Below are 16,163 nucleotides of genomic sequence, written 5' to 3' on the forward strand. Positions count from 1 at the left end.
TCCCTTTGGATCTGACTCAATAGTACTCTGTAACTACCAAGAGCCACAGTCATGAGATCAAACCCAAGGTCTTGGGGTGTGATTCCGATTTTGGACCATCGTTTTTCTACTGCATTTATGGGGCGATTATAAGATAATAACTCACAAGTTAAGTAACTGCATAGTATGACCACACAGAGAAAAAAATTAAATAAAATAGGACAGCCAGTTGATTTCGTCTGAGATTTTCTTTTATTCATTGTGGATAAGACACTGTTTTACTCCCTCCCCCTCTTGTTTTAGCCTTTTTTCATAACATTACATATTTGTATTTCTCGACAATATAAATAAAAAAGAATCAAAAATTTACTAAGTGTATGTTTAGTATCACATGGATGTTGATCTACTAAAACAACTATTCGTCATTTTTCCCTCAAAATTGATGTGATTTTTGCTTGGATCTATACAACAGAAGGTGCAATCAAACACCCATTAAGAAGAATTTATTTGTTTCACTTTGGTATGTAATATAATTACTATAGAACACTGAATTAAGTAAAAAGAAAAAAGTGATATGAATATTTGTATTTACTTGTGTGGAGTTTCTCCATTGTGAGAGGAGAAGTGATTGTACTAGTCCACGTGCGTAGACCCCTAATGTACTGTTAGAGAGAAGCAAAGCAGGCCCAACGGTTGAGGGTCTTTTGGCGACCGTACGAGAGGAGCACATATGTTAATTAATATTATTGCAAATGAAATGCATGAAGATATATATAGGATTTAAATTTGTAGCCATAAGGGCAATGGTGCTTGATGCGTTCTGTTTCCTTTGTTTTCTGTTATCTTTCACATTCGTAACTATCTCTTGGTACACATGATGAGGACCCATTGAGGCACTGATCTACCCTACTACTACTCAATGTAACAAAACAAAAGGCTTGATGCGCTGGCTGGCTGTTCACAAGAGAAAAATGAAGTACTTTGGTACCACCTAAGAAAGGTTCCTAAATAAAGTTATGGTAGTAGGAACAGAAGAGAAACAACCCTTGTACGTCTAAACTAAAGCTAGTGATTCCAGCTGCATCAAGTGTATGGAACAGTTGTTGCTTCACATTTTTCACAAACAGTATTCAGCGTACGTGATGTGACAGTTCGTTTGTTATAATTGGGGAAACGGTGGGTTCTCCCACTTGCCAATGTCAAGTTTCATCAAATGGCTTGGTTTGCAAAACATGGAACACGACAACAACCACTTAGCATTCTAGACCCTACTTCAATGTTTCTCCATGTTCCCAGTCAAACATGCCACCATCCCTGTCATGTGAATTCTCCATTCCCATCAAAAATATTATGCATTTACAATGCTACCCATGTCAAAAAATTATATGCTCAAAGTTTTATCCACTATTATATGCTCAAAGTTTTATGACACCATACTTGGGCCATCTAACTTGTCATGCAAAGATCCAACCCAATAATACATGTGAGATGGTTTGTACATTGTAGACCCAACCCATTTTGCATATTTATGCTTCATTTTAAGTACATAGGCTATTCTGAAGAGAAAAAAAACAAGGACATATGCCATTGGGCCATTGTTGCCTTTTTCTTTAAAAGTTCAATGTTATTATAAAGTAACAGGAATGTCCTACATATGGTAAAGGATTGATGTCATTTAAGACCTTTTTTTTTGGTTCATACTTATTTCTGTTAATAACTTATTTTATGATAAAATTTGTCATGAGATATAATCTTGATAATATACGTACCAAATTACTTTAGATATATTTAACATTTATTGATATGTTCTGTTAAAAAAAAATTACCGGTCTCTAATCTTATAGATAATATTTAAAAAGTATATATTACATTGAAATAAAGTTAAGTATGAAATAATTTTTAAATTACACGAAATCTTAAATCAACGATCGCATTAATATGATTTAATTCAAGTAAATGGCACAAACACTACCGGTGGGAGGAATAAATATCCACAATCAATTCTTATTAAAAATGGAGAAAATTAAAATACAAAAATCATTTGAGTTTTTCTTAAAAAAAGAAAAGAAAAGAAAAGAAAAGTTACATGATTTTTTTAAGTGATCATGCAATTTAAAATTAAAAACATTAATTTTAGCTATTTATATATGCTTGTAAGGTCGCTATAAAAAAAAATTGTCATATAGTAACACACATCCTATAGTGACATAATACATGTTACTAAAAATTATTTTTACCTACATAATAAATACAATATATGCGGGTGTATTGTTAAAAAATGTGAGTATAAACTATAATGACACATAAAATATGTCCTTAAATGTCATTCAAAATCAATATTAAAATTGTGCGTATCTATATATCAAATAGATATATAGATATATAAATACATATATTGTATTTCTAGTGACACTTTTTTGTATATTACTATATGTAACATTTCTTATAATAGATTCAAATTTAATTTTCTTTCTCTTTTATAAAAATTATTCTCTCACTATACATCAAGAATTTCTTATAATTTGTTGCTAAAAGAATGTTCCAAGTCACGAGAAAGAATCACCAAATATACAAGCCAAATACAAATGCAATCATCTACTTGTCTAGAGGAAATAAATATCAAATGGATACAAGACGAGGAACAAAATAAGAAACAAATACACAAAAATGGACCAAGAATAAATACATAAATAGAGATGCAACATCAGTGCAACCCATAAGCCATTTATGGTCATCATCAGGCTGATTGACCATTGTAGGGTAATTTTTAAAATTAATTACGTAAATGGTGCTATTTTGAAACTATTTACACCTTTGGGACACTTTTCTATAGTGTCGCTATGACCCATAGCGACACCAATGCCACGTGTTATTTTTTTTTAAATTAAGAACGGCTTAAATTTAGCCACGTAGAAGTCGCTACCGGCTATAGCGACTTAGGTAGTGTCGCTATAGGCTCCTAAGCCATTTAAAATGGCTCAATTTTATAATAAAAAATAATTTTTAATAGACAAAAAATATAATTTAAAATATATTTCTTTTAAAACTTGATGTTTAAAAATATCTTAATAATTTTTCTACAACAAAACAACATTTTTTAAAATAAAATTTATAGATTTATTGGAGGCGCTTGGGCCCATAGCGACACAATGTCGCTATGGGCCATAGCAACCTTTTTTTTTTTTTTTTTTTTTAAGTTTTTCCAGATTTATTTTATATATTATTTTTTAAAATTTATTTTATAGTTATTTTTTTCTACATTTTTTTCATTTTGTTCGTTTAGAATATTTGATATTTGATATTTTTCCTTTTTTTTATCCTTTTTTAGATGTATTTTAATTAATTAAAAAAAATAAAAAATAAAAAAAGTGCACAAAAAAATATTTAAAAAAAAAAAGATGGCGCAATGGGCCATAGTGACACAAAGTCGTTACGAGCCCTAGTGACCTTAATTTTTATTTAATTTTTTTAACTTTTCTACATTTATTTTATAATTTATTTTTTAATATTTTATTTTATAGTTACTTTTTTCTGCATTTTTTTTTATTTTGTTGGTTTAGTTAATTTTAAAATATATTTATTTTAAGAGTAGATCTTTTAAAATATTTTTATAAATTAAAAAAATATATTTTTTTAAAAATAACTCAAAATAGTTCAACTAACCAAAAACAAATTAATAGTATATTTTAAGATAAATTTAAATAAAAAAATTTAGATTAAAAAAATAGCATTTTTATAAAGAAAAAAATTTTAAAAACTGAGAAAAATGAAGTAAAATATAAAAGGATAAATAACTGAAGGACAAAAAAAAGGCAGAAAAAAAATGAATTAAAAAATAATTTTGTTTAAAAAAATGGGAAAATAAATCTGTAGAAAAAGTAATTAAAAAATACAAGATTTTTTTACAAATAACCCAAAATAAGTGAGGAGAAAAAAATCTGGAGAAAAAATAAAAAAAAATGACCCAATGACTAAAAAAATAAAATTTTTGAAAAAAAAAACTGAGGTCGCTATGGGCCATAGCGACTTTTTGTCGCTCCATAGAGACTCTAGGTAGACCAAAAAAAATGGGGAAAAAAATTGAAGTCGCTATGGGCCATAACGACTTTGTGTCGCTATGGCTCATAGCGACTCTAGATAGTAAAAAAAACAATTGAGGTTGTTATGGCCCATATCATTTTTTCTTAATTTTTATTTTATACTTCTGTTTTTTTTTTACATTTTTGTCTTCACTTATTTTTTTCTTTTATATTTTATATATTTTTTAAATCAATTTTATCTTTTATATCTTTTTTTTTTACATTTTTTTTACATTTTTTTCCTTCACTTAATTTTATCTTTTATATTTTTCCTTTTTTTTTATTTCTTTTCCACATGTATTTTTCTCCACATTTATTTTATCATTTTTTAAATTATAGTTATACACTATAAAAAAAATTAAATAAACTACATTTTTTAAACATATTATATACTAAAATTTTAAATAATTTTTTTTAATAAAATAAAATTAATTGGTGTCGTTATAGGCTATAGTGACTTTATATGAAGTCGTTTTGTGTCGCTATAAGCTATAGCGACTTTATATGAAGCGCTACCAGCTGTAGCAACTTTAATAATATAGCGTTCATGGCTTAAAAAAAAAATTACACGTGGCATTGGTGTCGTTATGGGCCATAGCGACACTGTAGTAAAGTGTCCCAAAGGCGTAAATAGTTTCAAAATAGTCTCATTTACGTAATTAGTTTTAAAAACTACCCTACAATAGTCAATCAACCCCATCATCAAAATCATTTTTTTTATAGGTAGAGCTAAAAAAAAGTATTAACAACTTTAGTATCACGTGTGTAACAACTAGGGTAGTCGCGGATTAGAATCTAATCCAAACCAAGAAATCGAATTGATTAAGTATCAGATTGACTCAAATTTAAAATTTAATTAATTTAATTTAGATTTTAAATTTTGATTTTTAGGAATCAAGTTAAACCGATCCATCGATTGAATTAATAATTAATTAATTATTATTGTTATTGTTGTGAATTATCAAACAAGGAGTAGCAAAAGATAAGGAAGGGATAAGTAATAAATTGAAACAATTTTATTTTCTTGCTTAATTGACTCATTCATTCCGTATCAAAGAACAAAATTAAAACTCAAATTTTTTGTTTGTCTTATTGAGAATATCTCTCATTCATGAAAGTTGAGTACTGATTACATATTAAGATTATTATGATGTTGGTTGTAACACTTGAGATATTTTGTTGAGTTTGTAATGTTAAGAATGACATATGTTATATTTATACATTGTGGTGTTGAGGAGATTTAGGTTTTAATTTAATGATATTTATTACTTTTTGAGTTTGTAATCTTTAATGTTTCAAGTAATATTTTATAATGTTGACAAATAACTATAAAATATTGAATGTTTAACTAGTTGCATGAAAATATATTTTAAAATTTGTCTAATGTGATTTAAAAGTTGTCTAACGGATAAATCCAATTCAAACCAAATATAATTGGATTAGATTGGTTTGGTTGAAAACTAAAAAATTAACAAAAATAAAATTAAACCAATTCAATCCAATTAAAAGTTAATCAAATCAAAATATGTTGCAAATCCAATCCGATCCAATTCATGGTCACCCCTAGTAACAACAATCAACAAATATAAATGCTCTAGAGGTTTATGTTTAATATATAAGAGTTGATTAAAATTTATAATAAATTATATATGTGTGTACATATAATACTATATTTGAATATATAAATTACATTTAAAGTTAGTATACATAAATATTTTTAAATATATTATAATATTTTAGATTTATGATAAATAATTTGTATTGTAATAAAAAATATTTTCATTTTTTGATAATTTATTTTAAATATTAATATTTAATTCATAAATAATTATGATAAAAAAATGAATTAGATAAGAAGTTAAAAAAAATTCTTGCAAATCCCCTCGTTGAAGAATTGCCCCTAAAAACACTCTCGGACAAGATAGAAGCTTGTGTTTAATATATAAGAGTTGATTTGTGTTGTGTTGGCTTTGTTGTTATGTTATTAAGAGACTCTAGAATTAAGTAAATCCTTACGAGTTTTAAGTGTTTAGAGGGTTCTCTGGGCAAAGGTTTAGTTTGACCTTGAGGGAATGTATATAAAGTTTCTTTTAAGACTTGAGTCTCATAAGTTTATTTCTTAAATAACCTTAGAGAGAGGGTAGTGAGAAGAGCTCTAAATATCTAAAATTTCTTTCTTCTTTCTTAGCCTCCCAAGAGTCGTAGAAGTTCTTAATCGAGTAGCTAGCTAGTGTTTCAAGGCTATTGGAGTTGAGAATGAGTCTTGTATTGGTGGTCGTGTGGAGTTTTTGAATTTCATTCATCTTCTTCTTCCTTTTCTCACTTGAATTTTTAGACTTGGAGGTAAGGGAAGTTAGATTTCAAAATTTTGTTGAATTGTGAAGTTACATGATGTTTGATCTTACTCAATTTGGTAGTTGTGTTGGTTGATTTTGTGTAGATTGGATGTTAAGATGTTTTGAGGTGGTGTTGTCGTGTTGTTCAAGTTGAAGAACATGAATTGTGTTGAAGTTGTAAATTCATATCGTGTTGAAGCAAGTTGAGTTGTTTGCGTTGATAGTATAGTTATTTTTAAATGTATATTGTTTATGTTGGTTTCTTTTGAAATACTAGTTTATCCTTGGATGTTTCCAAGTGGTTTGCCTGCGATGATCATACTGGGTATGAGAACAAAGTAGGAATAGGTTATCTGATAGAGTCCTTTGGAGACCAAGTTGGTTGGCAGTGCTGATTTTTGGGTTAAATCATAATAACTAGTCTAGTAGTTGTTTGTTATAGCTTGACCGATAATTTAGATTTATATATTACAATTTTTGGATTACTATACATACATATATATATTTGTGTAGTATTTCATTTGTTGGTATAGATTTTGTACACACACACACACACACACACACACATATATATATATATATATATATGTTATATCATCACTTGTATATCCAGGAAATATTGTATATTAAACTTAGGTCAAAATATGTTTTACATTGAAAAATATAGAGATCTCGCAAGTCGTTACATTTAAGATAAACACCTCTTATATTTTTTTTGTGAAATATAACATTTATAACTTTTCATAAATAAGTACGAAAATTCATGAAAAGATACAATTATTCATTAATTTTGAAATTTTCACTATGTTAATAAAGAAATAACATTTTTATTAATTGAAAAAGTAATTGTCATAAAATATTAAAAATATGTGATTAAAGACATGTGAAAAATATATGAAGTTATAAGGTGGGGGGAGTTTGGGAGGGGACATAGAACTTGAATGATAAGAAGAAAGTGTGTTTCAATCCTCCAAAATAATATAACACATTAATTATTGATTAAAAAATTTGTGTATAAGATATAAAGACAAATTATTGAGTAAAGTCTAAAGGTTATATATATAAATAATCCATGGTTTGGTGAGTAAATTAAAGTTGTAAAGTGGTTTGTATGAGAGAAGTGAATGAAAAAATGATATGAAATTGTTTTGTAGGTGTGAAAAATGAAATCAAATCTCTAACGCTCTTGAGCTCCCGATTCTCCCGCATGCCTCAATGACCGATTTCCCCGGTCACCCAAACATGTTTACGTAAGCTATATCTAACTTCTCTTTCTCTCTCTCTCTCTTTGAATTCAATCTTCCATTGCCATTGCCATTGCCATTGACAACCAACCTGTCCCTCCCGCATTCTCTAAACCTTTTTACTTACAATATTATCATTTTCAACTTCCTCGATCGTTTGCGTGAGTGAAAATTTTCTTTCTTTTCTTCTTCCTATATAGGGTACATTTATACATACATAAATATATCAATCACGCATCTGCATTTTCTTATTCTTTTCTTTTTCTTCATTATTATTATTCTGATCATTTCAGTTCTCCGTGAGAGGATCCAAATCCATTTCAATGCGAGTGCATGTCTGTATGAATGTAATTTTGCAACATGGGGTGTAACCAAATTGCTTTTGGGAGGATCTATGTTTGGAATCCTTTTTTGTTAATTAAGGTTGTTGTGGTTGTTAATTAACTATGTTGGTATACATGATGTGTGCAGGATGGGCAGGGTAAAGTTAAAGATAAAACGGTTGGAGAACACCAATGGTCGCCAAGCAACATATGCTAAACGGAAAAATGGAATTATGAAAAAAGCTGCTGAATTATCTATATTGTGTGATATAGATATTATACTTCTTATGTTTGCACCAAATGGAAAGCCTTCATTATGCAGGGGGAGACGCAGGTAAGGCATTTTTTTTTTTGTAGCCTAGCATTTATGTTTTGTAATAATAATTATATTCATAGGTAATTCTAGAGCAGCCAATCATATTTTTTTTATTCATTGGAATTACAATGATGGTATCAGAGTTCGAAGTTCAAAACTAAGATTCTAAATTCTACTTTAACTTTGTGCTACTTGGCCGACCTAGCAGTTAGAGAAACCAAGGATATGATTATGAATGATGTTAGTTTGACTGAATAAATGAAATCTTTACATCTAAAACCCATGCCTAGTAATGGAGATCATTTATAAGTTACGACCGTTTCTACTTTTTGGCACTGTTAAACCGTGTGGCTGGAAATTTGGGCATAAGAATGTAGCAATAATGGCCTTCTTGTGTTGACATTTAGGAAAGGTTTTATTAATCCTTTTGCTACTTTATTTAGTAAAATTAGGAGGACTTTTCAGAAGACTTATAATTGATCAATATATAAGAGTTGTTTTATGTTGTATACGAATTATTTGATCTGATATGGCATGTTCAATTCTGTTCAACATTATTTCCATTAGTTCATTCAATTCTTCCCTAACAATATTGGATTCGGAATTCTAGGCTTGGAATCCTAGGATAGAAACCAAAAATTGGGGATTGGCTTCATGGAAATCTGAGATCCAATGGCCCGGACCGAAACGTTTAGAATACTTTTAAGAGTTTGTTTAGTAAGTTTCTATATAAGCATTTCTAAGAGATAAAAATAGGAAAGAAAATTAATACAAGTTTTTCTTTAAATTAAAAAATAACATATATAAATTACAAAAAAGATAATATGAGAGAACTTTTACAAATTAACTTGTACACAAGTTAATTTCAGTTTATATAAAATTTATTTCATTTTTTCTTCCTATTTTTCTCTCTTATAAGTACTTGTGGAGAAGTTTATACAAATTGACCCAAAATTTAATTACTTTTGGACTCTGGCTTTAGCCTTCAATTGTTTCTTAACTCAGACAAGCAAAAGTTATATCCTGCTTTAAACCAATAACTGTATATATTAAGTATAAACGTGTATATCATAATTATCTGCCTCCTAGAAATATCATATACTGTATGAATGAATTTAATTTAAATGCAGTCAGAATACAAAGGTTTTTACACGGTCACATATAATTTTACTTTTATAATAACTTTTTGGAAGTCAATAGCAAGGATAATTTTTTGGTTGAGAGTATAAAAATGTTACCTGAATTTTAATTAGAATGGAATGACATGTTATTCATCATGTATATTATGATTGTTGACCTTTATAGTTATTACTTTTAAAAAAACATATCTAAGATGATTTCCAATAGGTTGACAATATAAAAAATAAATTATATTGATAGTGTATAAATTAAACTCTACTTGTTTGAGTAAACTTTTGCTTTTCTGCTGTCCTCATTTGTTGAGCTATTATTGGAAAAATTATGTTATTTTGTAACCTTACCATCCTTCTGTTTATTCACTCCCCTACTATGGTGGATTTAGTAACTTAGATGAGGTTATTGCGAAGTTTGCTCAACTAACTCCTCAGGAAAGGGCAAAAAGGTGCAGTTGAAATCCTTTCACACATATATATAATTTACTTCTTTCTAGTAATACAATAATTTAACTAAGTGTTTTCCTTTGAATTGCAACAGGAAGTTGGAAACTCTTGAAGTAAGTCTTATCTTACAACTAGTGTCCATAATCCATATATACATTGTTCTTTACCATGATTCTTATTAATGAGTTGCTTCCATTTGAGAATTTAGGCATTGAAGAAGACCTTCAAGAAGTTAGATCATGATGTAAATATACAAGAATTTCTGGGCACCAGGTATGCCATATTGACACTAATTTAGTGATTGTTCTAAAAGATTTAATCATTTATATAAGTTGAGACACTGACATTCTTTTTTCTTTTTCTTGTTTTTTCTTTTGTTACAGTAGTCAAACTATTGAGGTATGCACCCAATTCAATCATTTGTTACTTTGTTAATTTGTAGGATCAATGTTTTAAATCACTAACTGACTTTGTGCAGGATTTGAGTAATCAAGCCAGGCTATTACAAACTCAAATTTCTGAAACTCACAAGAGATTAAGGTGGATATTTTATTCTTTAGCTAGATTTTCATAAACTTTTGACAGTCATGTGGCTGCAAGTTATTCTTACAAGTTCTATTTATTGTTGGATTATGCAGTCATTGGAATGAGTTTGATAAAATAAGCAGTGTGGAACAACTAGGACAGATGGAAAATTCACTCAGGGAGTCACTTAATCAAATTCGAACCCGCAAGGTATGCATTGTATTATCCTATACTTGTGCTTCTTTACAAAGGATAGTTTTATGAGTTAACTTTATCATCATAGTTCTATGGTAATCGATAATTTTCCTTATGATCTATATTTGATGAATACGAAGAAATTTACTTGTTATATTTGATTGTTATCTTGTTAAAGTGGATAAATTGGCTGAAAGGATCAGGGAATCAAGAAAAACATACAATGCAAACCCTTATAGTTGTCAATGAAACATCCATAGCAGTTTTATTAAACCAAGAAAAAATGGCAAGCCAAATAAAAGAGTAGAAAAAGCAGTGGCATAAATGCTTTTCAATTCACAACCCTCCAAAGTTTATAGAACCTAATAACACGTTATTTACTAGACTAAAGCATTGTAGAAAGATATTTATCCTCAACTTTGCATAATTTAATCCATTGATGTTATTTCATGTCTAAATTCTCAGCCTGATGTGGCAGGAAAATATTAAAAAGCAGCAACTTGTGTCAATGCAATGCAATAACCAGGTAAAGAATTGTTTAGGTGGAACCAAAATTGGTTTCAACATTGTAGACAAAGGAGATATGACTAAAGCATTTTTTTTTCTTCCAGTTCAATGACATGAATATACCCTTTAGAATGAGTTCAGAGCAGCATCTCCAACCTCTGTCGTGGATTGCCAATGGTGACAGCCAAAATATAGTTTTACCCGAGGACTCAAACATGTTTCTCCACAAGTAAGTTATTTTTTCTAAAGTACAAATATATTCAATGTTTCAATACTTGTTCTTGAACTTCTTTCATAGTTTTCTTAACCTATTTATGTAGTCATTAGTCATCAACCATCATTGATGAATATTTTATTACGAGGATGTAAAGTGATTAATTTATGGTATCAAACTCAATTATTTAACTAGAATAGTGTTTTAAATGAAATGATCAATATGTACTCTTCTGAAAATGAATTTGCACAAACGACACACAACAGGTGATGATGAAGTTTTATAGCTATTTAATTGATCTTTTGGGTTAATATTTGTAACACCACTTATTTTCCTAATCAGCAGAGATGTAGAGGGATCTGCAAGTTCATCTTTTGGGAGTTATGCTAGTTATCTTGGCTCAAGTATCAAAACTGAGATGTCTAACTCGACACAAGAAAATGGGGTCCTCAGTGACTTGAGCAGTACTGCCCCTATGAGACTACAATTGAATGGCCAATTTCCATACCTTCCATACAATTTTAATTTACTGAACAATTTGAAGTTTCAACCAACTGCAGAGATCAACCCACATGAAAATCCTGTAGATTATCATGTGAATGGAAGCTTTGATGCACCTCGATCTGGTTATGACTCTAATCACCATGGTTGGGCTTCCTCATCAGGGCCTTGTGCTGTTACTATGTTTGACGAGCAGTTATATGCCCAGGCAAGCCCCACTAAAGTGAATTTTGGCTTCACATAGCAGTATCTTTTTTTATTTAGTTATTTTTATGGCATTCTTGTTGCATGAATTCCTTGTGATGATTGCATCTTTTTTAGCTAACTAGAAACATTAGCAACTTACAAGAGAGAAAAGTGTAATGCTCAGGCTTTCTGCTTTTATATATTTTAGCCTACAAGCTTCCATATGTTGTGTGTATCGGAGTCACCACAAAATTTTGAATATGAGATGACCAAAGTTAGGCCATTATCAAGAGTTATTCTTAGACTTCTTCACTAGTGATGCAACCTGACATCTATTCTTTTTGTTTGTCCTAGATTGAATAATATTTAAACTTTATGTTGTTTTATCCAAGCTCCAAAGAATTTCTTAACATAGAATCTAGCTGTAGTTTGCTCATATCTTCTGCCTAGTCTGACGCATCAAATTCAGCTTGACTAACTAGTCAAAGCTGGTAAATTTTACATTCAATTATTGAAGCGATGTAATATTTTATATGTATATGTGTGTTTACCTCTTCCTTGTGGCTTTTAGTTAGTCTTGAAAAATACAACAATAGCCATTTTAGCTCATTTAAATCAACAAATAAGTAGAATAAAAATTCATAGATGTTATTAAAAACACATCTCTACTGTATTTATGACAATATTTTTTTTCCTTGTCTCTTTCTTTCTAATAAACAAGGTTGAGTATTACATCCTTAAAGAACATTTGTATAAGAGACTAAGAGTTAAATCAAGTCTGAAAAACATGTTCTCATTTCATGAATTTGAAGAGTTTTAGTTAAGATAATATTCAAATTGCATATGAAATTAATAAGCATTTTTTTGGTAGAATATTTGCAATCAATGGACAATGGATTTCTACTAGACCTTCAAGTTTTTGAATAGGTCTTTTACCAATGGTTCCTCCCCCTTATTTTTCATATAATGGTTTTTGAGGTTCATATCTCATCGCATCTCTTGTGGTTTTTAATACTACTACGTTCTTCCTGAACTATTATTTATGCTGAAACATGGTGCAACTAATTTATCCCATTTGATAAATATGTTTTGAACTTAAATATCACTACTAGAATGACCCTTTTAGATTTAAAAATAAAAAGTTTTGCAAAAAAACTCATTGGACTATAACGTATGGAGAATCAGTCATTTACCTTGAAAACTTAATGTTTTGAAATACAAGTGCATATTCTGCATGTGCAAATAATTTATGTACTAATCCTTAGCCATTATGAAAAACTTTTATTTGAAGAGCTTCACTTATAAGCTTGTGTTTTCTGAGTGCAGCAGCAAAATTGATTCACAAAAGTTTTGGCCATCCATCTATTATTGAGGTTGCTAGAGAACTTGAGTCACACGTGAGAAACTTGACATCCTCGGAGAAATTTACCTCAACGGATGAGTTTTATGCAAATATAGGAAGTAACCAGCCAATTTTTTATATGGCCTCATTGAGCAGCTAAGCCTACCTTGATGCCATTCATTCAGTGATTGAGATGAATTAAGGACAAGGCAGAGGAATGCTATATTAGATCTTAATAATTACCAATAATAGGTTATGTTTGGTTGTTTTTGCTTCCACCTTGTCACAGGTGTGAAGGTTGTTGCTAATGCAACGAAAGCATGCAACATTTCTTTTTCTTACGTGGGTAATATTTGTATATATGATAACATACAGAAAAATAGTATTTGAGAGTCACATCACAAGGATTGCTTTCTTGTCCGAAAACTCTATTCTGTATCTGCTTGTAAATAAGTCTTCAGTTTGTTTAATTACCTATAATGTCAGTGGCAATGGACCTGGCTAAATTTTCTACAAAGCATAAAATATAATTTTATTGTGATTGTCGTTTGTCACACTTTTGAGAAATCAAATTGCTCAGGTGGAAAGAGTTTGAAATTGAATACAAGGTTTATTGGGTGGGCTTTGGTTTCACAACTGCATTTTTATAAAACCCAACTTCCCTATAGGCATTAGCATACTCTAAAACTTATTGCACATGGTCAGTGATCTAGTATAACAGATTTTACATTTCTCTTCCAGCCTTCCACAAAATTTTTGGATTAAATCAGAAGAGAACTACTAAACTATTGATCTGAACTCAATAAATGTACAATGTTTGTCTTCACACATGGATCCATTTCAAAGCTAAATCTTTAAGTATATTTTTGGTTTTTTGGTTGAAGTGAAAATAGTCCATGCATTGTAGTATACTAATACAATCAGGACAAGTATTTTTAACAACGTTGACATTATATTTCAATGTAAGTTATTAAAGTAAAATTACTTTTTTAATCCTTACTAGTGATAGACTGATCTATCATTTTTCATCAACTAGACAAACTGACCTATACACAGTAAGACTACCCATTAAGAATGTAACAAATAATGACATGATCTTGTCAGTCAGACCTAATTCACTAATCAATTAGTCTGTTCTTTTTAGACTTAAAACTATAGGGTTATATACTCTCACAGATTGAGGGTCGACCTACCACATTCTTATAGATCTAGGATCAATCGATCTTAATAAGTTATCCTATACTCAATTAAGCTTGCCATAGTATAATAGCCGTCTAATCTATCTCGTGAATTACAATGATTTGACTAAAAAAATCAGATAAAAAATATAAATCACTACTTAATAAGTATGTTTGATATATATGAAATCCAATAATCACCAAAGTATCCTTAAATCAGGGTCATGAGACCTAATTGTTAGGATAAAAAGAATAAGACGCTTTCCAAGAAGGATGACATTCATTGAAGGAAAAAAAACACACTAGAAAGATAGAGAGAAGAGAACTAATGAGTGTTCAAGGATAAGATCATCTTTGTAACCAAAACACTTTTAATAAAAATATTATAAATAATTTAATTAATTAATTAAAAAACTCTTTTAGTGCTAGATCTGCGTTGAAAATTCTTCATTGAAGTTGTGTTTTGTTCCCCTAATCAGGTACGCAGCTTGAACCTTGCACAGCAAAATTTTATAATTTGCTTCATTCAAATTTATTTGGGCTTGTCTAGCTTGGTTGAGACCAACGACACCTCAGCCCACCAGCCCTATAAAAATTGATACTTAAAAGTTAAAGCCTTCTTGCTATTTGTTTATAGGCAATTCAATTAGTAGTTTCGGTGAACACGCACTGTGGAGCTGTGAAAGTGGCTTTCACTCCTTAAGATCAATTTGGCCCACCTTAAAAACAAGTAAAAAAAATATTTTAAAAAAAATAATTGATCTAAAATTTCACGTTACTTTTGATCCGACTAATTTAGACTGAATTTACATTAGGTGGAATTATCCAGCTAATCCACTTAATATTTATTATCAACTCAACCTATCAATGACATACTTATCAATTTACTTTTATACGTATTATTTTAATAAAGTGCCATTTCTTTTAGAAAAAGATAAAATTGATATTAAACAATATAAAATTATTATGGAATTATTTACTTAAATTTTCAATGAAGTTTAATATTAAAAAACAATTACTACAATAACAAAAAAAAATTAATTTTGAAAATTAAAATTATGAGTCAAATAAGGCCAACTCACATAAAAATTGAGTTGAGATGTGTGAGAAACTTTCCCATCCCTAACCTATTGTTACCAATAACTGAGAAGTGATAACTAGCATACCCACTTTTCACCTTTCCTTTTTTATCAGAGTATTAGTTATTTGTATTAAAGTTAAAAATTAATAATCTCAATTTCAAAATCAATTTTCAGAATTTTCCATATGCGTTTCGTCGGCTTCGATAGAAGTATTTGACTTAAGATTAATTTAGACTTTTAACACAATTGACAATTCTAAATCGATTCAACTTGGTTTTCTATAAAACTCTTGATGATTTGCAGATTCCGACTCCAAATGAAAATAAATTACACTGGTCCTGTGAAATAGAATAATGCTAAAAAAAATTGATTTAGGGGTAGAAAGCGAAGGATGACAGTCAAAGCTTTGAGAACTGAAATTCTTAAATAAAAAATGCTTTGGGCCAGAGATGTGTTGAATGTCCACTGTTGCTTCTAATGTGTCAATTCTGAGATGCTGTCACATTATGCATTAGGTTTGTCCATTGGAAAGACCCAAAATGTGAGCCCAAAATTACTTTTTAATTTCATCCGTGG

General features: G+C 29.4%; 1 protein-coding gene across 7 annotated transcripts; it reads left to right on the forward strand.

Annotated features, from left to right (window-relative positions):
- Positions 1-7,667: 7,667 nt before the first annotated feature.
- Positions 7,668-13,731, forward strand: LOC109803569 (agamous-like MADS-box protein AGL30). Of its 7 annotated transcripts, XM_029271372.2 has the most exons (13): positions 7,672-7,799; positions 7,932-7,985; positions 8,110-8,295; positions 9,800-9,859; positions 9,952-9,970; positions 10,066-10,130; positions 10,241-10,256; positions 10,336-10,397; positions 10,496-10,592; positions 11,056-11,103; positions 11,189-11,313; positions 11,641-12,007; positions 13,312-13,731. In XM_029271372.2, coding segments are annotated over exons 2-13 (1,059 nt in total). In that variant the 5' UTR covers positions 7,672-7,799; positions 7,932-7,983; the 3' UTR covers positions 13,324-13,731. The 7 variants fall into 7 exon arrangements, with proteins under 7 accessions (XP_082927158.1, XP_029127208.2, XP_029127206.2 ...); XM_029271375.2 differs by lacking the exon at positions 13,312-13,731 and having other exon boundaries at positions 7,670-7,799; positions 11,074-11,103; positions 11,641-12,045; XM_029271373.2 differs by lacking the exon at positions 13,312-13,731 and having other exon boundaries at positions 7,671-7,799; positions 11,641-12,045.
- Positions 13,732-16,163: the final 2,432 nt, after the last annotated feature.

The sequence above is a fragment of the Cajanus cajan genome, chromosome 3 (assembly GCF_000230855.2).
Source record: "Cajanus cajan strain Asha chromosome 3, NIPB_CcT2T_4, whole genome shotgun sequence".
NCBI classification, from domain to species: Eukaryota; Viridiplantae; Streptophyta; class Magnoliopsida; order Fabales; family Fabaceae; genus Cajanus; species Cajanus cajan.